Below are 21,589 nucleotides of genomic sequence, written 5' to 3' on the forward strand. Positions count from 1 at the left end.
AGACAACGACGTTCACGCGTTAAAACGTTAGTTTTTGATTTAAAGTCAGCAGAACTGAGTTGATTATATATGTTATTTGTAGCCTACAATAATCAAGTACTACCAACAAACTTATTTTAGATTATTATAAACTAACACATTTCTCAAACAGGATGGCTTACATGCCACACTTTTCTCATTCATTGTACAATTAAAATAAAAAATATGCTGTGTATATAAAAAAACGGAACATTTGCTTCAGTATAAAAATATATCAGTCCAAACAAATACATCACAGCAACGACATACGAGTCCCCTGACGCAGTACGTCGACGTTACCCTAAGTCTCGTAGGGTTTAATTCTAATTGTCCTTTTGGTATATTTAGCCTCGATTATAAGGAAGACACGACCAGTGGTACCTCTGTGTTGAAAATGACTCGAAGGTATTTGAGTATATCTTTATTGTTGGTTCGTATTTGTCACAGCGCGGATCATTTATTGATTATTTTCGCCCTTTTGGATAATTTTTCATCAAGCAGTTGTACTGTGTGTATATTTCAGCCCCACAATAACAGACTAGGCGCATATTTACCACTACCATGTACCAGCTGGTACGGTGGCCAATAGGTGGGGTAAGATGGCACAACGATACTTATTGTGCCGTTTGGTTGCTTAAAGCTAAGATATTTTCGCTTGGCTTATATATAGTAAATAGAGTGGGGCAAGATGGGATACTTTGTAAGACAAGACTATTTTAATTTTCTAAATCCGGCCCCCAGCGTTTTGTAGAAAACACCGCACGCCAACCCTTTTATATGAACCTGTGGATTTCTGCCTTTTCTATTTAACGCGTCTTAAATAAATGAAATTTTGCTACTAATTTTGGTAGAAAACTTAAAGAGACAGTGTGAAGTTATAGACTTGTTGGGGCTTCTAAATTAGCGGTTCTTAACCTTTTTGTATGCTTTACCGTTTAACAAAAATGAATATCGGATTTTTCCTATCTTTATGTACTGTTCTAACTTTTAGTGCTGTGGGGTAAGATGGGATGCTGTTAACACCTAATTCCCATATTTCCTGATCGTGTTTTAACAGTTGACAACGCTCTTTTAGGGTTGACTGAGGATATGGTTGTATATTTCTGTAAATATTCTCTGTCTTTACCAAATGGTCAAAAACCTAATGAAAATATGTCTCATCTTATCCCAGATTATACTTACTAATTTTGACCAATAGGTGGTCTCTATTTATAAAAACAGTTTACGATTCCAATAGATTTCGGTCCCATTAGATGAATCGTAACGTCGAGTTGCAACACGCTGTAAACCATTGTATAGCAGGGCGTTAAGTATGTGTCTGATCTATGCACACAAAACAATAAATGAGGTTGTGTTTTAGCAATAAGCATTATTTAAAATTGATTGTGCAATGATTTTTCGACATAAAATATTAAAATTACTGTTGTGGAAAATGATTGCAAGGGCCAAGATGTTCCCAAAAATGTATGTTCAGTAGTAATGTTTGGTACACTATTTACTAAAGCTACCTTGGTGACTTTATTCAATAAAAGAATAATGATATGGATTACATCGCTTAGATTGTTAAAATAACCGTGAAAATGCCAGTTTCCCGTGAAAAACGTTTAGCACAGAGTTTAAAAGTTCGATCTCCTGAAAAAGGTTGGTTTACAAATTTCATTTGTTTTAAATATGTCAGTGATGAATCTTATTTATACACGTCATGTAATTACTTAACCGAGACCCTTACTTCAATACCCGCATACCTTAAACCTTAACTTAATTTACTACACTAGTACTATAAAGTTTTATAAGCCCATTGTTTCTTTTTCATTACTTTCCATGAACCACAAAGGTTTTTTTGTTAGAACTTCAATCAACTCGACGACTTTTCACTCCTGCTGTTTTCATAACCCCTCATAAATAATACACATTTTTTTCCGGGTAATACTTGTAATATGTTTATTTTTTAAATTTGGGAAGGCGTAAAACTCTTGGTAAGCAAGCTGGCCTACTTCCACATGCCACATCTAACTCATCTCATTCTTTTAAATTTACTTGTCTTGGTTGTTTGTTTCTTTAGTTGACAAAATTATATTACGAATTTTATCACAAACTGGCCCCAAAGTTTTGAGGGTATTAGCAGTGTGTATTGTTCATATAAGTGTAACGATAACATATTATATAAACAAAATTGATTACAGAATTCTGCTTGTTCTAACTATTGTCTTTAGACCAAAAATACGCAGGCGCGCTGATTTTCTAAATATCTGGGGTGTGCAGAGTGCACCTTCGCGTTAAATATGTCATCGTATATTTGTATATGCGCGGTGTATGCATATTTTTTCGGTGGGAATTCGCAGCACAAACTCTGCTTACAGTTGCGTGTAAAATGAATGTAATTTTCCTCACATGGTAACAGGCAGTAATAGACAACCTAAATATGTTCAAGAAGTAGAACTGCTGTATATTTACGATGTTTTCATAGCCAAGCAGCATGTTTGTTACGTAATAGTGGGGATTCACATGTGAATTCATTGCATCATAATAGTGATTGTTCGACCTGGCAACTGATTACGACATAATAGCAATTTACATGTTGATTATTTGCTTCATAATAGTGATTGTTCCCTTGATTATTTAGCCTGCAGCTGCTTAAAAACAGGTTGGATATTTGTCTTTACGTATGTGATAAAGTTTTGCAATAAATACTTCGTACGCGCCTGAGCGCAAAGTATTACTCTTCTGCTTTAGTGATTAAAATGAGACGCGTTCTAAGAAAATGGTTAAGAAAATGGGTATGCCGCATACCCAGGATTGGCATCCATGACCATCTATGCTGTATAGCATTTGTGATATTTGTATTGCATGAAGCAATGTGAGTGTTTACCTTGAAATTTTGTTGTAAGTTAACCCTAGTATGTTAACAGCAGTTTGCTGCCACTACACAAACTTACCAACACTGTATTGAGATTGTTTGTCAATATAAGATATGAAGAGTAATTAATACATATTCTCATTGTTCAGCACATAAACTGTTTAGTATTAATAATTCAATCAAAGTGTAACCGTGCTCCCTTTGCATTGTTTGAATTTATTTCTCAACCTTTGATTGCAAATCCTTTGTTTAATGGACATAAAAATATTATATTGTTGAGATTGAAATGGTTAATAGCCTACTATTAACAAATCTATTCTCGGTTCTCGGGTTAACGTCATCAATTTTCCATGATTCAGCATACGTAAACATGTAGCCGTATTGAGTTAACAGGTAAATGTATACACTAATACTAATGTAATTGCCTACCAGTAGCAGGTTGCAGTTTATATTCAGTTCCTGTTTATCTGAGGCAGTTTGTGCTTTATATTTAGGTCCTGTATTCTATTACTTGGAACTGATTATACTTTAGTTTAACCTCGTCTTTTTTCTTGGTATATTTATTTTCACTCTACCATTCTATACAACAGCTCTGTTGTTTGCTAACAGTTTGTTTCACAGTCAAAATATGTCTAAATTAAAAAGGTTGTACAATAGTTTTATGTGGTCTAAAGTGAATTATGATATAAGAAAGGTTTCGTCATTGTCGTCAGTTTATTATGATGATGAAATAAATAGTAACACTCGCCAGTATTTCGAAGGTACAGTGTGTTGTCTATCTTACTTGTTAATACAAAAACATAATGTACCTGTCCAGCACATGTATCTGACATTGTTTGGTTGTTGATATTTAGGTGCCTTATAAATACGTACAAACGTCACCATTAACACCATTTAACCAACCATTATATGCTTCGGTTTTCATGAAGTTGATTGTTTCAATCAAGTTGTTCAATAAGTTTACTTTTTTATTTTGAACCATTATTTCTTGGTTGCAATAACATAAGTTAGTTTGCAACAGGTTAAATATTATAATATCTCGATATTAGGATCGATAAAATGGAAAACTCTTAGTAAAACAGCCTCTGGTTATTTCAGATAAAAGTAGGCGTTTGTGTTGTTGAATAAATGTTTAACATATTTATCCCGTCACCATCTGCTTGGTTAAACTGCCACATGTGACTTAGTGACTATGTGGGTGATTTCACTTTTATGTACGCTTGATGCAGCTCTGATTAAAAATCCACATTAGTAACCACTGGGTTGGAGTAATTCTTGTTTGGTGTCTTGCCCAAGGACACATACGCTCACAAGCCACAAAGATCTTAAATACTTTGGTTTAAAAATTCAAACCATCTTTATCTGAAACTTCTTTTCAACTTTAATTTTCATTATACAGGAACTGAAAAGTTCAAACGAACGGTGAGTGCATCAAATATCCTCACTCGTTCAAACAGCAACGATGGACAGAAGTTCAACTTAATAACAGAAGGAAGTTTGCGATGTAACTTCTACTTTGATCTTCCCACTTCCAATATCATGGAAAAGATTATTCACCAAACTAAAACATCGCATTCATGGGAAACACATACAATATGTCTGGATGAAAATGAGATTAAAACTCAAGTTGTAAGTTTGATTTATTGGTGTATGATGAATGTAACTTGCTTAATTTTGCGTAGTGGGCAATGACAGTTGTTATAACACGGGTGTTCTGTTAATCTGTTTTGTTAGGGTTTTAATTAAAAAAATAGGGGTCGATTTCAATTTACAACTTTTGTTTTTTTTCAAAAAGGGAGGGTTTCACCCCTCAAACCCACTGGCTGGTTACTGTTAGTCTGTTGACATGTTTCTATATTTTGTTTGTTTTGTTTCTACTTTAAAACATAATTTGATTATCAACCTGTCTATTTGTGCCTGAGTGAAGAATAATTCATGTTATGTTCACCAAACACACTTGAATTGAAAATCTTAATCTGCTTTTTTTCAAAGGTTTCAAATGGTTGGTTTAAAACACCAATCCCATATTCGAAAATCAAGAGAGTAATCGCTCACAACAAAGCTCTTAACTGTGTTAAATTAGAAACTGATAAAGGAAATTATTTGTTACAGGTTTGTTCTTTAGTTTATTTAAAAAAAATGATTTTTTTAAGTTTAGCAATAAAATATATATTGGGTATTTGCAGAACAAAAATTGTTGTGCGTGTTGTTGTGCGTGTTTTGTTTTAAATTGTATTTAAATAAGAGACTGATGATACCATTGAGGCGGAGTATGTCTCATTTATTCGCCTTTGCAATTATTTGAACTTGACATGTGTCTGTTACTGTTACGTTTTCTAGCACCAAATCCTGATTTAGGTTTTGGTATTTTTTACATTTTTAACATGATTATTTCTTAGGATGCATAGTATTGTAATAACGTTTTTACGAGCCATGTAATTATTCAGGCATCGAACAGCCATCAAAGGGATCAATGGTTTCATTCTTTGCAATGGAAGGTAATCAAATACACAATAAATATTATTTAATAACCGACCTCGTTTTACACCTTGATTGACGTACAAATGATTAAACCTCCTTGAAGAAAGAATGAAATATCGCAACGGCACTTTTTAATTAAATACATTTTAATTTCCCCTTGCCAAAAAAAAATATATATATTTTATTTTTTTATTTATACATATAAATTAAATATAAATAATTACTTCTAGTTTTTCTTTTATTGTGGGGTTGTGACCTTTGAAATCCCCTGGTTGTGCTACTGACCAAATGTATTTAAACCCAGGTTACATTAGAGCAATACAGAGGAATTCTTTTAAACGCAACATCGGCCACATTAGTTCAAGATCTGAAGGTATGGGTAAAATAAAATACACAATAATTTGATTTGAATTTGTACAACTATATAATGTTTATGCTAGTTATGTTATGTTTCAACACAAATACTTCAGCCCATATTATATGTATGTAAGATGTAATATTTTCATCTCGAACATTTTGAAGATGTGTTTAAAAGAAACATTTAAGATAAAAATCATATATATGTTGTCATGTTTGTATTAAACCTGAACCTAAAATTCATGTTTTCTTCATCGTTGTCTAGTTACTTGTGGCATTAGCAGTTAACTCCCATCTCTATATATCGGATACTTATCTTCCAGTTCTTAACATTGTTTCCCAACTGTTATCCAAGGTAAGACAGCTTAATTATTTCAATTATATAAAATCCTGTTTTTTTTATGGTATTCATTTAGTTACAAAGCTTGTGGGTGGGGTCGCTGGGATGTTTAAAAGAAAAACCAAATCTTATGTTTATATAATTAAATACGTATATAAATATTGTTTTTTTTGCATTTTTAAACGGGATCGAGAATCCCTAAATCAATTACTGCATAAAGATATTCATATTTTATCGAAATGTATAAAATATTGTTAAAAGTTTGGCATTATTGTTAGCTGAATTTAATTTTTGTGTTTGTAATAATGAAACGAAATATCAGCAACTTTTATATTTGATAGAAATCCGCTTCGTTGAGCAATATATCGCATGAAGATCTTATCACGGTAAGAAAAATATAATTTGTGTTTTAAATTTATTTTTGTAATTTTTAGGAATCAGGGATTTTGATTTTTGAACCATTAAACCAGGTTTAAGTCCAATAGACTTCCTCCCACTTTTGTGCAACAGTTAAATAAAATGTCAGTGGTTGAATTTGTTCGTCCATGTCCACTGTAGTGAGTAGTGATCTATAAAAGTAGTTAGTGGTTAATCAACAAAGACAAAAATATTGGTAAAAGTAAATTTTGGAATCCCTACTGGCTCAGTTTCATTTATTCAAAATCCAACTCAAAAGTTGTTTTGATTTTAACTTAGATAATGCTAAACTTGAAAAGTGTTATATCATAAGTTTTATATGTTTAGTAGTTAACCTTATTTATAAGTAAACCCCCCAAACTCCAGGCACTCGCCCCATTAGTTGAAAACAATCAACCAACGCACGAGATTTGTGACTTTTTTATAAAAGTAAGTATTTTGTTAGATCACCTTAAAAATCTTAAAATTTAAAACACTGTAAACTTTTAAGTTGTAAATAATATATCTTATATAGTGTGTAGTGTGAAATATATGGCATTCGGGTAAGATGTACTTTGTAAGATACCGTCAAAGGTTATGTTTTCATGTTTCATAAATAATTAATTGCAGTTTTCATCCAAGGTCCCGTGTAGGAGTTAGTGCGTCACCTATGCATAATAAAAACACATTTGTTTACATTATTTAGCATTAGAAAAGTAGAAAACAAAAGTTAATAGGGCGGGGTGGGACAAGTTTTTCCTTTGTTTTATCGACATATTTAGTAGTAAACAAATTTAGTAAATAACACAATCAGGAAATATAGGATTTGATTTTTATCCCATCTTACCCAGCAGTAATATGTTATAAGTCATTAATGTTATATCTATGATTTTCCCCAATGTGTTTCCTCAGCATTGTCGTAACGCCCCACGCTCCTTAATCGTGCTCGACACTTTCACGCAGATAGTTCATCGAATACTGAAGGAGAATGTGGTCAGTGTTGTGTGTTTGCAACTTCATTATTTATAAAGTTCTACCTAGTTAACAAATGTTAATTCATCTTCCCCACAATTCGAATCTTAAACCTAAGTTATGGCAATAACCAACTGGCTTTTTTATCCAGTTATATAACATCGCATAGCCATATTTATGATTTTCATTCTAAATGTCTTGGGTTAAATTATAATCTGTCGTATTTGAATCTGGTCAAAAACCAGAGGTTTTTGCGAAGGTTTTTATAGTAGGTTAACTTTGTAGTTGTTTTTTTTGGTTTCATTAATTGTTTTTGGACTTGATTGATTTTAGCTGTAAGGTCTGAACAATTGGTGTTGCCACATGTTGTAATCGTGCACTTGTTTCACAGAACTTCGGTAAATCATCTTTCTTGAGATTGTTTGTCATCGAATACATACAAGCTCTTAACTGTCAGAACAATCCAAGTGAAGCCATTGAAAAGTTTTTACATCGAGTTCATGGCCCACTAAGCCAGTGTCCTCACCCACGGATTCTTAGCAACTTGGTGTCTGTTTGTCTATCGGCGATATACCACTGTTTTGGTAGTGAGATAGAAAGAAAAAGGTAAAATTTTACATATTTCATCATTCAGTTAAAATATCCCGTCTAAACATTGAGATCCAATCATGTCTTGCATTTTCTATTTAGTTAAAAATTGTTAACATGTATATTTTTTACAATTTAGTAATAAACAATTTGTTTTATATTTTAAATTAAAAATTCGTAAGTTACCAGTGTAACACAACTTTTGATGTCTAGGAATAAAAAAGGAACAAAAGTCTCAAATCTTCACCCAGCTGTTGTTTCTCATGATTTACAATCAGTTAATATTTTAAACAACCAAAAAACATTGTCCACCAAGTATATGAAGAATAGTTTACAAGAAGGGAAAGTAGCCGACGATGTCAAAACAATCAACACTGAGAATTCAACTTTAGGTAATTTTCCCATTTTATGATTCACGTTAATGGTTCAATGTAATATAATGAGTATTTGATTCTATTTAAAAAAAAGACTGATGATGCCATTTAGGCGAAATATATATCTTTTATATTATACAGTTTATTGGGAAATTGTTATTGTAAATTTGTTGTTGTTCATTATATGGTTTTATCTACATTTGTGGATCTAATACTAATAAAGTATCTATTGCTTTAAAAAAAAAACAGAAACAAATTCCATATTTTTGGCCAACCAATTAAAATGTCATTGTTAATTTTTAACTTAAATATATATATTGTATTAATTACAATCGCTTCTAACTTTTGTGTTGATTTGTTAACGTGTAATAAAACATAGACATGAACCTGAAAGAATCCCACAGCAAACAGAAGTTGAACAAATGTTTAGAGGAAACAACATCTGTGTTTAATATTGAGACAATGAAACTATTCGTGTTCGTCATGGATAAAATGTGAGTCATTACTTGTACTGGTTATTTCAAATGAGTGATCAACCAATCTTAGGCTAAAGTACAAAGTGGAACAAATACAAATAAATCAATGAACGTAATTTATTCATTACCTCGTAACAGGGCAGCGGCAGTCATTGTAACACAGGTGTTTTGTTTCATCCCCCTCGTGCCTGCTTAATTCACCTTGTGCCCGAGTTGCCACGTAAATAACTTTGTGGTTTAACCTTTTTTGTAAGTGGCAAACATGCACTTTGCAACAAAAATGGACAGCTTTAATAACATTACTCTTCTCTCACTGGTAGTTTAATCAAACTGTCTGTATATAAATTTTCAATTTTTGCATAGGTTCGCACAAAAAAATAGATTTTAATATTTTGGAAAATTTTTCTTTTTTTAATCAATTTCACTTCTTGTTAAAGTTAAATTAGGTTCAGGTTTTATTAGTTGTAATAAACCTTAAAATAAAGTTAGTTATTATATTATGGTGATCATAGGCACCAAACCTGTGGTGGCAGGGTGGTCAGGGCAACCCTGAACTTTCTAAAATCAGTAAACATTAGGGCCATTAAGTTAGATTCGTTTTAATAGGAATACGTGTCTAACTACTCCTGCCTCTTCTGCATTTAAAAGTTTGGTGTGATTACAGATATATTGAGGAAAATATATTTAAGATATCATGTTTATTCCCTTAGATTACAAATAGATGATTGGGGGCCAAATGTTGCGGGATTGTTGCAACCTTTACCTTTCCCTGATGAGTAAGTACATACCTTTACTTTATATACTTTAAATAATATTTTCACGATTGTTTCCACTTTTGTTTAATTTGTTGATAATGTTTATTTATTATTTTAAATAGGGGTCTAAGTTGAATTTAAAATATGTTAAAAACTATATCACATTTCATTTCATCGTTTAAAAAACCCTTGTGATTGTACGTTGAGTTTCAATCATGTTTTGTGGTTTATTTAGCAAAACATTTATGTATATAACTCGCATATAACTTTTATTTCTTCTTTATTCTGAATAAATTAAATTTCATTTAAACTTTTTATTTTTTTCCACAGAGCACTCAACAACAAGGAATTCTTAAGGTAAGCTGTCATTCTGTGTTTACACAACATGTACTTAATTATTACTTGTGATGTTATTTGTATTAAATGATGGTAAAAATGTAACACATTTGGATATAAGTTCTTTTTTGGGAAAAAAATGTATATATGTTTGTTGAAAACGCAGTCGCGTTATCTAGTTCTTTATTCAATAGGTGGTCATAGACAGTTTCTTAAGTTAATCATGATCGATATCATGCTTACATCGAATATATCCATTATCCATTTACTAGTTAGACATGTGGTAAATATGTGATGAATATTCTCAGTGACTGGGAAGGAAACTGTTCTATATATAGACTTCATTTACGTCAATGTTAGACATGCCATATCCTACTATAGTTGACCAACAACTGCGTCATAGCATGCACATAGTGTATTTTACAAGTTGTTTGTATGTTATAAACACACAATGCATGTCTGGGTCTTCACTCAGCTTAATGTTTACATTTTTCTATTTAAACCGTTTCCGACTAGTTATTGTTATTTTTTATGACGACACTGGTGCTTTTGTCTTGAGTCAACAATTGTCTATGACTATCAGCCACCAATTTAGGGGATTTTGTAAGAAATAAGGCATGGAACAACCAAGCTTCATTGCATATGAGTTTTTCACACGTCATAAGTGTTATATAATACCGTTGGATCCCCTTTGTAAATATTCACACCTGATAACCACCAGTTTTCACCCTCAGAGCCATGTACCCCCTTGTTGAACGAATAACTCAGGATTCACGTGATTATGTGATCAAAACACTCCAGCATTCACGTGAGGGTAAAGATGGCTGGTTACAACTGTACAGCTTGAACTCGCCATTATGTGAGGACAACGGGAAACTATTTTCATCAATGGTAAGCATTAAATAAACCAACCAATATAACTGTGATGAATTCATCATAGCCCTGATCAAGTTCTCATGAAGTTGGATCATTCTCGTAGAAAAAAACATCCAATGCTCCAAGTTACGTAACCGACAAAATTTAATTTCAACCAATTGTGTATAAGATATAAATGTTTCGCCTAAAATGGCATCACATACACTAATCTCGTGTGGGTGAGATAATTGATGAGGATTTTGGCCACATTTACCCCATTACCCCAACATCTAGTCTGATTACTTATGTCATTTATGTGGATGGCATCATCATTCTCATTCTATTTTGTTATATTTTGTCGCAGCACTTTATCCTGACTGTTATTTCGTGGCAAAAATCGTTTACCTTTATGATTACTAGATCAGTTTTAATTCATCAAATATATTGGTTATAATTAATGGAATCAAGCATAACAGTATATGGCATGAAACAGGAGTATGGTTATTAGGATAACATCTGTTGCACAAACAGGAAAAGGTTAATTAATATTCAACTGTTATCAGGTGACAGCGTTGCTTCTACCTGGTGTACAATCAGGCAAGCGTAAGAAGTTTCTCACCATGCTTGCCAACTCCCAACTACAAGCTATTATTACACTTGCTGTGAGAGAAAGTGAAATAATGATCCAGGTATTCATATCATATCCATTATATTATATGTATAATCATAGGCACCAAACCTGGGGTGGCAGGGTGGGCGAGCTTACTCTGAGTTTTCTACGTGGCATTAATCAGTAAACATTACAACTACAGAGCTAGCTTTGTTTCATAGGAATGTGTTTCTAACTTTCCCTGCCTCCCCTGTGTTTTTTGCTGCCTGTTATTAAATTCATACTCGGGACATTAAACAACTTTAACATTGTTGCAAGCGGTTGGTGCCACAGCATTTTTTCTGCCGCATATCATTGTTGCAACTGCTCAATTTTTTACATGAACAATATTTGTGTTTCAATTTGTCGACCATTTCCAGTTGTTGGGTGAATTTTTGGAGTTAGATATAATACCGGATGAACAGAAGCAATTACAAATAGTTTCCACGCTCTTGTGCACTGCTAGTGGCAATAAGATGTACACTGAATTATGTTCACATAGAGATGTCATTCACACCATGGAAGGACCAACGTATTTCAAACTTGCACCAAATTCAACTGTGAGTATTTTCATCGTAGTTATGCAGATATTGCTACTAACATGCTAGCGAAACAAATGCATTAAAACTTAATTTCAATCATTGTTATTGTTTAATTGTGTGATTGCTGTGTTAAGTTTTTGTAACAAAACATAACAATCTGAATACAGTATAAAAAAAGTTAAAACTAATACGGAAAATAGAAGAGTGAAACGTTAAGCTGTGATAACGCTTCAATTAACCAAAAACAGTAACGTAAAATGTTAATAAACTCAAGAAATCTTTGGTGTAAATATTAAATATTTTAAATTTATACAAATATTGCAATTACACGTGCGTAACACACGCATGGTGCATTGTTTTAACTTCAATGAAATGCAAATATTTTAATGACTTCTTTAAACAAGATCAGCGGATACCATAAAGCACAGGAAACAAACCAAGCTTCATCAATTATTAATAATGACGTTTTGTAACACAAACCATATGTTGAAGTCCCCTCCCACTTACTTGATGTCATGATCATTGAAATTTACTTCCCCAGATCGTCGATTTGCAAGTTTTGCTCGGCACAGGTTCGTGGGGTAATTTACGTGAACTTGATTTATCCTTCACTCGCCCCACAGCCGGCATTGCTTCAACATTATCACGACTTAAGAATCTCAAACATCTAAACCTCAGATTCACAGATGTTAGTACTTGCTTGCTTACTTTATTGTTTAATTCCTTGCAATATGGCACAGTTTACATCACATGCTGAATCCTTGTGCAGTTCCCTTAAATTGCAGTGGTTACTAATGGGTTGAATAAATTGTAACATTATAGAAACAAAACACCAAACTTTACATACATAGTATTTAAAGTAGGGTGTGCGAAGAAGACCGGTGCTGTCATTGTTAGCAGCAATGAGCATTGAATCCATAACCTCCAGGCAACCCCCATAACCATTATTCTATGGTGGCGGGTGTTATTTAATGTTGTTTCACTCTTTAATTTAGTTCAATGATAAAGACTTGAAGGGATTGTGTGACAGTAGTCTTAACTTGGAGTCATTAAACTTGTGTGAAACGAATGTTACTGATGACGGCATACAACACTTATGTGGTGAGTGGAATATGTGGCACAAATTTATATAAACTCGCATCGTAGCTTATTCAAAGTTGATCATGCCTGCTTTCTACTGGAGATTTTCTATTACATGTAACTTTCTGCATCAATGTTATATTAAATACCCTACTAGTGTCACAAATACTATTTATATTTTGCTTTTCTGTAGTTCTCAGAGTGATTAACAAGAGTTGATTTTCATTAAAACTATAAAAAAAAAATTTCGAAAAAAAAAACTATTCTAATAGTTTGTGGGAATAAAAAAATTGGTTAATGCTTTTAAGTAATATGGTTTTGGAAATAAGTGTTATATTTACTTCATTCAGTTACAAATATATTAGCTTAGAAATAATTTAATGTTGTTATGATTGCAGTTATGAGCCATCTGAAGTACTTAAATATGAACAGCACGAAATTAAGTCTCCCCGTGTTTACTACTTTGAAAGGTTCGCTCCCATCTTATGTGAAGTATGACGTCACATACACAGAAGCTTGGTAAACTTGATTTTTTTCTATATTTTCCATAAATCTTTTCACCCATCATAAGCAGTGTTATATTTGTGCATGTGTTCGCTGCCTGATGTCATTATTATGACATCACACAACTTCTATCTTATGGTAAAGTGTTAAAATTGTTTTTTAATTTATTTGAAATATGCCCATTGCATCATTTTACACCAAAAGTTACCACGTGTGTCAAGTTATATAAACACACATGGAGAACATACTGTTTTTACGACAGTTGTTGGATTCTGTATAAAATCAATCTGCTGAACAATAAATATGTTTCATAATAATCAAGGTCAATATATTGTGCCTGTTATCACTTAATGCAATATCCGCTTGAATGTAAATGAAGCTTGCAGTCGTCGTTTTGTTTGTACATTATTTCTTGCCTTTCAATTTTTTCAACGACAATCTGTATTTTCGAACATTTCTTCAAATAAATCTCTTTAATTTCGTATGTTTTGCATTTGATTTTCAATATTCAATAAAGTGAATTTATTCACATGGACATTTTATATTGGCTGTGGTTGTTACATGTATGTAACTTATTTATCCTCGCATGGTGGGGCAACGGCAGTCGTTATAACATGGGTGTTCTGTTTCGTACACCTGGTGCGTGTTTACGAGTTACCACGTATTTAACTTTTTGGATAACTGCTTTTCTGTAAAAAAATTGTCCAGTCCAATAGTGCCCACTGGGTTGAAGCAATTGCCGAAGTATTTTGCCCATGGAAACATACGCCCACGATGGTGGGAGCAGCGACGAGACTCGATCCCTTATTTCTGGGTTACAGGCAGACGCGGCAACCACTGTACCATGGTGCCTAATTAATTGTTGCATACGTAATTCCTTTAAAAGATTTGCTCCACGTCATCTTTATAATAAGCGTGTGTTTCATGAGAATTGCTTCTTACATAGTTTTAGAACCACTTTGTTAACCAATGTTCATTTATTTATCTAAAGTTGTCATAGCGACTGTCGTTTTGTTTCTCTTCGCTATGCTAATTAACTACAACCTTTGTTTTTGTAATGGAAAAGATAAATTTAAAAACATTCATGTTATCTTTATGAATCACGTTGGTATATATAATTAATAATGCCTATTTATCATAGCTTTGTTTTCTTGTGTTAAAATAAACTTGTTTTAAATCCCCAATGTAGGGTGTGCTACATTATGACGTGTATTAAAACCTAAGCCGAGAAACCGGATTATTCTTAACTAGAACTCGCGAATCTAGTTGTACATAATGTATATTTAGAAATCGAACTATATTTTGTTTCGCAATAAACGCTGACGTTAGCTATTAATAAATAAAAGCCAATTTTATAAATCAAACATAATTTTTTTCCGACACATCAAAAAAAGATTTCCATTCCGATAAGAAGATGAAGCCGAGATAATAATAAAATAAAACGCTATTTTTCTGGTAAAGTTGCGGTCATGTCCTTAGGGAATATTAGCAATCATTCTGGCTAGACGTCTACATTAGAACAGAGGTAGCGTGAGTTATCTTATACACAATGTTGGTTTCAGATCAGATAGATGTTACACAGATTTCGGAAACTAAAATATAAAATGCTATCAGCAGTTTTAGTTCAAACTAATGCAATTGTGTGAATTCATTGTATTGTTTATTGTATTTTAGATTGCTGCGTCCAATATAATGTACAGCTTTGTATTCAAGCTTATATGTGTTTCGGTTATCTGCTTCAACTCCGTTCAAGGTATGTGGTTATTGTGAGTGAAACGTCCAGTTTTGCATAACTATCTATAATATTGTGTTTTAGAACTTCAGTTTTGCAATTTCAGTATAAGATAGTACGGTAAGATAGGTGTTGACACCTAAATGTCAATTAACAACGTTCTTTAGAGTCATGGAGATACGGGTATATTACTCTATAAATATTCTTTGTTTACAAATAAATGAAACGATAAAAGGTATTTAAAACATGTCCCATCTTACCCCACCCTACCATACATAGGTTGCCATTATGGGGAATACAAAACACCTGGTCGAAAGAAGCGATCGACAGATGTAGCATTATATGATTCAACGAGTCTTATAATATGGTTTACCAACTGCATGAAGCGAACGAGTGCGGCAAGTACAAACGATTGGTACAGCGCAACAGCATGGACGATAGCTGATTCGAACTGGTTCTTTTACACAGAGAACAAACACTGCAAAGAGTAAATATTTTCATATTATAAAAATATAAATAGTATGTTTATAAAAATACCTTTCTTGTCTATTCGAATACGGCAGCAAATATTAAAAATAGTTTAAAACGTAAAGACAGAATATATCCACAAAACTGCAGTTGTTAAAACAATAACGGTTGACTTGTTTATATTCTTTATTTTTCTACACGCAGTTCAAGCACCAATACCCAAGAAACCGAGTGCTGGATCAGCAAAGTAAATAGTTTCTTCCACGACCCAGTTGCAACAACAGTCAAAACTTGTATCTATGAATATCAAAGAGAAACTGCAAAGTCAGGTGAAAGCAAAACTTAATTAAACTTTATTATTTCTTTTATTACTTAAGGTTTTAATTTAATTTTTTTTAAAAACAAATAATGTTGTATATTATAATAAATATTATAAAAGCTAATACTGTTTATAGTGGTTAGGGTGAAACCAAAGCTATTTAGCCAAAATAATAGCACTGCCGCTGACCCATCGGCGTGTCCTTGGACAACAGCAATTGCTTATGTCCAAATTGCCAGCCATACAGAACCATCATCACACTAAGTTACATATGTGGTAACTGGTAAGCGAAGACGAGGTGTATGAAACAGAACACCTGTTATGACTTTCGTATTCCTGCCACAAACGAATAATTCAATGTAAACATCCTTCATTTAGTAAGAGCTAAACGTATATACGTTTGAACAGGTGTAGCTCCAGCGACTCTGGTATTGAAATCAGGCGGTCGCAAACGTCGTCAATCAGGTGTTACACCGACATTTCTTCCCACATCGCCCCCTGTATGTCCCGTGGTTAACTCCACCAACTACGAGAATGGTCTCGCATTGCAAGTTCCACCCGACAGTCGAACCGATCTCCCACCAAACGAGAACTTTGATCTTTACTCGGTCTCTCAGTTTCTAAGAAACAACACTTCATGCTCGTAAGATGTTTGCTGATACTTTTCGTTTTGCAATCACACGAATATTGGTCTGGCTTGATAATTGAAAACATAAACAAAGATATATGCTGGTACCCAAACCAACGTTTTAAAGTTAGCGCATATTTTGTTCTGTGGGGTAAGATGGGATACTGTTAGCACCTAAATCCCAAATTTAATTCTGTAACTCTACTTTGTTTACCACCAAATAAAACGACAAAAGGTAATTAAAACACGAACCATCATACCCCAACTAACTATATCTTCACTTCTTGGAGTCTTACTTATTTAGATATAAATAATAACGCTCCAACTAAACCATGCTGTTTAGAATTAAATTATTTCCGAAGTATTTTTAAGACTGAAACGAGATAACCTAATTTTTAATTTGTCAACGTTTAATGATTTCTCACAACGTTCAATTAAGTTATTACCGATGTTTTACTTCAGCGAGTGCGAGACATACCGACCACGGAATGTACCTGCGTCAGAATGTTGGGCTCAACATTTCTCACAACAAACACGTGACCTCTCTACTGTTAAATTCCCGGTCCAACGAGTGAATGCACGTTACGCTGATGGTAAACACGATGATTAAGCAATTTGTTCCTAACGATTGTTGTTTTGTTGCTAACTCCTTTTTCGTCGCTGTTTGAATAATATGAATTTCTAAAACTGTTTTCGAAGATATCAAAAAACGTTAGGTTATGTTTTGGTTGGGAATTCAATTAAAATAAAACAAACATAATATCCCACATCCATATCTTTATAACATTAAATGTTGCATCTGTTAAAACTTGTAGGCGGTGATATTGTTGGTGCGTGTCGTGGCAACTTCTTCTGGACCAAATGGTATAACACTGACGATCCCGACAGCGACGATGGAGACAAGGAGTTATTACGGACAGTTCTACTTCGGCAGCGAACCATGGTTTGTGAAACACCAACAGGGATTCAAGCCAGAGTTGTGCAAGGTAACTGTGGGTTTATTACAAGAGATTTATTATATAGTCGGGTGGGGGGAGATGGGACACCTTTAACACATAATATCCAAATATTCTGATCGTCTTTTAAACAATTAACAACGGTCTGTGGAAGTCGTTAGGATACGGTTTTATAATCTATTGAACGTTCTTTGTTTATTACTAAAAGTAATGAGAAAAGGTGTCCCATCTTCCCCCACTCTGTACCCAATGTATGCCTTCTACTAGACGTGATTAGCCGTAACAAAGTTATAACGAGATGCCTCTGGCTTACAGTTTTCTAGCCATACTTAAATCCACCACAAAGTTACATACGTGGTAACTCTGGCACGGGGTGTATGAAACAGAACATCCGTATGATAACGACTGTCATTGCTCTGCCATGTGAGGCCATGGTAGGACAAAAATAAGTTACATACACCAATCACGCCATTACACGTATGCGTGCCGACATTTATAGCTTAAGGTTAAGTTACCGCAGTTTATAAAATACATAACGCAGGTGATCTGCCGTATGGAAAAGCGAACCAGAACATTCAAATAAGTCCAAACCTTGGATTAATTTGTTACAACAACGAACAAACCGATGGAAGATGCAAAGATTATCGTGTACGGTACTGTTGCTCACGTGAGTAAGCAGATTTAAATATAAGTTTCCAGTGGTTCGTGCGGAGATTTAATTTAACCGCGACAGCCAAATAACTCTTACGCATTATAGTCTGGCACAAGTAGCATACTTAAACGAACCTGATAATTTGGTTTCGCCGAAATATCTATTTCGTGCTTTTAGCGTTGTTAGTTTCTACACATCTTAAACCTGTTATTCTACCAAACCCTAATATATATTCATGAATGTATAAAGTACAGCGTGAAACCTAATTTCCATATTTCCTGATCGTGTTCTAAACAATAAACATTTTTTGACAGTTTTGGGACCACGTGTATCCCATCTTACCCCTACTATATCTGCTTTGGTTTTTATCACAAATGTTGTTTTGTCTTAAAACCCATGCGTTTGATTTGTTTATGTTGCCTACAACTTTAAACAAGTTTAGTAAAGTGGGGTGATATGGGGCATGTTTTTATTCTTATTTATTCGTTCCTTTGACAGTAAACAAAAAAACATTTACAGAAACATATAACCGTATCCTCGCGACTATAAAATAACGTTGTTATTTGTTAAAACACGATTTTGAAACACCTGGATTTGGTCTGGATTTGGTTTATTCTTATTATTGTTATTACTGGCAAACGTTAATTCTTCACTTAATCCTCACTGGTTCCAACACGCCCGACTTATGAAACCTCACTGGATAGATTACGTGTTTTCCACATCGTTGTTGTGATGAACCTCAGTGTTTATTCTACTTGTCCAAGAACCTATTTATCCTCGCGTTGCAACGGCGGTCGTTATAACACGGGTGTTCTGTTTCATACACCTGGTGCCTGTTTACGAGTTACCACGTATCTAACTTTGTGGGTGATTGTTTTTTATGGTATATTTTACTGCGTATTAACATTCGGCCGAACTTTATTCGAAACCGCCATTCAAAGTTGAAAATATAAAATCCCATTTGCATTTATGGCTTGTGATAAATTGAAACAAAATAATATTTTCATAAGTTATGAAACCTGCACGCATTTAAAATGTGCAGTCCTGATTTTTGTTGTTTGTTCCTGCATGAAGCAAACTTGTTAGCCATGAATTTGACCGCTACAAAGTAGATCTTCCTATTTTAACATCACCAAAGTCAACAAAATAATGGCATTTTTCACGGCTTTAAAATTAGTGTATTTACAAATTTTAGGTAAAAATACAGAAACGTATAATTTTCACATTGGAATATACTCCATATTTTATCGTAACATTTATCAATAAATGTGGTTACTTATATTTTCCAGCTGGTGTCGGCCGATGCCCTCTAAGATACGGATGGTCTCCTTTCTTTGATCATTCAAACACAAGTGCTTATGGAGACAGTGAGGTGCTTGAGCAGCTACGCGTTTCATATCCTGGTAGAATATGTGAAACACCTGTGGCTATTGGAGCTGAAACAACAGCAGGGAAACCTTACCAATCATCGGGCAACAAAGTCAAAATCTCGCCAACGTTTGGCCTTCAATGCAGAAACAGCGATCAAATAAATATCCGTTGCAACGATTTCAAAGTCCGGTTTTGTTGCTCAGGTATTTGAATTTTGCTAATGTTTAAACATAGGGTGAGGTTGTTATGGCGAGACAACCAAATGTTACCCCAGAGTTTACGGGTTTAAGTATCGATGTTGCTAACGTTGTGGGCGTGTGCTTCCTTGGGCAAGATACTTAACGGCAATTGCTCCAACCCAGTGGTCACTAATCCAAGTTGTTCACCATGCGTTGATAAAAGTAAAAAAAAAATCACCCACAAAGTTACCTATACGTGGTAACTCGTAAGCGAGCACAAAGTGTATGAAACATAACACTGGTGTTATACGACTGTGGTTGCCCCGACGCGAGGTTAAAGAAGTTACATTTATTCATTGACTACTTTAACTTGTACACATGGTAGTTGCCATATTTTCGTCGTACAAAATTATTTTTCCTACAGACGTTGTTGGAAGTTGCCCTCAATCAACTCATCAATGGTCGCAATGGTTTGATGATGGGACTACTGCTGCAGGTGACGACGAAACACTTGTGCGTATTCGGCAAAGCAACCCGGGTTTATGTTCGAACCCGACAGCCATACAAGCACAAGTCAACCACACCAGTATGCCTTATGTAACAGGGGGCAACAGACTTCGTGTGGAACCACAGTTCGGTCTTGCATGCAGGAATGATTTACAAAACTCCGGGAGTCTCTGCTCAAACTATAAAGTTCGGTTTTGTTGCGGTCCGACTGTTATAACGACCACTGAAACAACAACAACAACAACAACAACAACAACAACAACCCAAGAAGCCACAACAGCGACCCGAGAAGCCACAACAGCAACCTCAGCCGCCATTAGCTCACTGGTCAGCACACTAAGAAGATATTTCCTTATGCTGTACAACTACCTGCGAAACTTGGCAAAGTAAAGCTTCGTATAAACAGCTCCCAATATATCCACGTTCAATATGTATATTACTTAAACGACACACTTTGATGATTGTGAAATTATTATCCGATATCTTATTCACATGAAACACGGGGCTTTAATACAAACAAGTCAGATTTCATTCTGATTTTTTACATCACTCAAGACTTGTAGTTTTTAAACCGGAAAGTTTGAGATGAAATTCTTATCATTCATAAAAGCTGCTATGTTTGTATTGAAATGGTCCGATAAATAATGTACTTATTCATAGAAATGTCATATAACGTTAACTGGGTTATCTGTCCGTAGAATGGAACTCATTTATTGCGCAAGAAATCCTAAATAGTTTTGCATTAAAATTGCAACAGGGAAACAACATAAGCGTTTATGTTCATAAAATAATAAGAGTATTGTGTGAAACCTCTAAACAACACATGTTATAATATTATAATATATGCCGGTGTTGCTCATGCGAGTTGTCGCAATATATACAATAAAGTTCAGGTATATTATAACAGGTTGGAGTAAGATGTTTTCATTTGTATATACAGTAGGGTGGGGGAAGATGGGACACCTTTTACCTCTATTTTCTCGCCCCGTTTAGTAGTAAACAAAGAACCCATGACTTCCATTGACCGTTGGTAATTGGTTTAAAACACGATCAGCATATTTAGATATTATGTGCTGAAGGTGTCCCGTCTTCCCCCACCCTACTATATAAAAATAAATATAAATTGGGTGAGATTGGACATGTTTTTTACTGTATTCCCACGACTCTAATTAAGAGCGTTATTAATTGAAAAAACAA

At 34.0% G+C, this 21,589-nt stretch overlaps 2 protein-coding genes across 3 annotated transcripts; both read left to right on the forward strand.

Annotated features, from left to right (window-relative positions):
- Positions 1–1,506: 1,506 nt before the first annotated feature.
- On the forward strand, positions 1,507–14,112 carry LOC100177401 (C-Maf-inducing protein-like). Of its 2 annotated transcripts, none has more exons than XM_002122056.5 (20): positions 1,507–1,659; positions 4,275–4,504; positions 4,868–4,987; positions 5,323–5,373; positions 5,661–5,729; positions 5,979–6,068; positions 6,395–6,439; positions 6,837–6,899; positions 7,362–7,442; positions 7,813–8,027; positions 8,223–8,401; positions 8,763–8,877; positions 9,570–9,635; positions 9,945–9,971; positions 10,685–10,841; positions 11,369–11,494; positions 11,835–12,014; positions 12,538–12,684; positions 12,992–13,097; positions 13,475–14,112. In XM_002122056.5, the coding sequence occupies exons 1-20, from the start codon at positions 1,599–1,601 to the stop codon at positions 13,597–13,599; spliced, it is 2,253 nt and encodes a 750-aa protein (XP_002122092.1). In that variant the 5' UTR covers positions 1,507–1,598; the 3' UTR covers positions 13,600–14,112. The 2 variants fall into 2 exon arrangements, with proteins under 2 accessions (XP_002122092.1, XP_018670859.1); XM_018815314.2 differs by lacking the exon at positions 1,507–1,659 and adding an exon at positions 3,489–3,636.
- Positions 14,113–15,153: 1,041 nt separating this feature from the next.
- Positions 15,154–21,291, forward strand: LOC100183600 (mucin-5AC-like). The gene is made up of 9 exons (XM_009862899.3): positions 15,154–15,333; positions 15,592–15,799; positions 15,985–16,109; positions 16,508–16,742; positions 17,190–17,320; positions 17,543–17,713; positions 18,225–18,350; positions 19,625–19,909; positions 20,310–21,291. The coding sequence occupies exons 1-9, from the start codon at positions 15,273–15,275 to the stop codon at positions 20,780–20,782; spliced, it is 1,815 nt and encodes a 604-aa protein (XP_009861201.1). The 5' UTR covers positions 15,154–15,272; the 3' UTR covers positions 20,783–21,291.
- The last annotated feature ends 298 nt before the right edge of the window (positions 21,292–21,589 follow it).

This window comes from Ciona intestinalis, unplaced genomic scaffold (genome assembly GCF_000224145.3).
Source record: "Ciona intestinalis unplaced genomic scaffold, KH HT000062.2, whole genome shotgun sequence".
NCBI classification, from domain to species: Eukaryota; Metazoa; Chordata; class Ascidiacea; order Phlebobranchia; family Cionidae; genus Ciona; species Ciona intestinalis.

What these genes read in the sequence shown, in the direction of transcription:
- LOC100177401 (XM_018815314.2), top strand. Translation starts at nt 3,504, where the DNA reads ATGTCTAAATTAAAAAGGTTGTACAATAGTTTTATGTGGTCTAAAGTG. An exon ending in CCTTTACCTTTCCCTGATGA is followed by an intron (nt 9,636 to 9,944) that starts GTAAGTACATAC and finishes TTTTTTCCACAG; the next exon opens with AGCACTCAACAACAAGGAAT. An exon ending in AACTTGCACCAAATTCAACT is followed by an intron (nt 12,015 to 12,537) that starts GTGAGTATTTTC and finishes TTACTTCCCCAG; the next exon opens with ATCGTCGATTTGCAAGTTTT.
- LOC100183600 (XM_009862899.3), top strand. Translation starts at nt 15,273, where the DNA reads ATGTACAGCTTTGTATTCAAGCTTATATGTGTTTCGGTTATCTGCTTC. An exon ending in CTGCTTCAACTCCGTTCAAG is followed by an intron (nt 15,334 to 15,591) that starts GTATGTGGTTAT and finishes TACCATACATAG; the next exon opens with GTTGCCATTATGGGGAATAC. An exon ending in TCAAGCCAGAGTTGTGCAAG is followed by an intron (nt 17,714 to 18,224) that starts GTAACTGTGGGT and finishes TACATAACGCAG; the next exon opens with GTGATCTGCCGTATGGAAAA.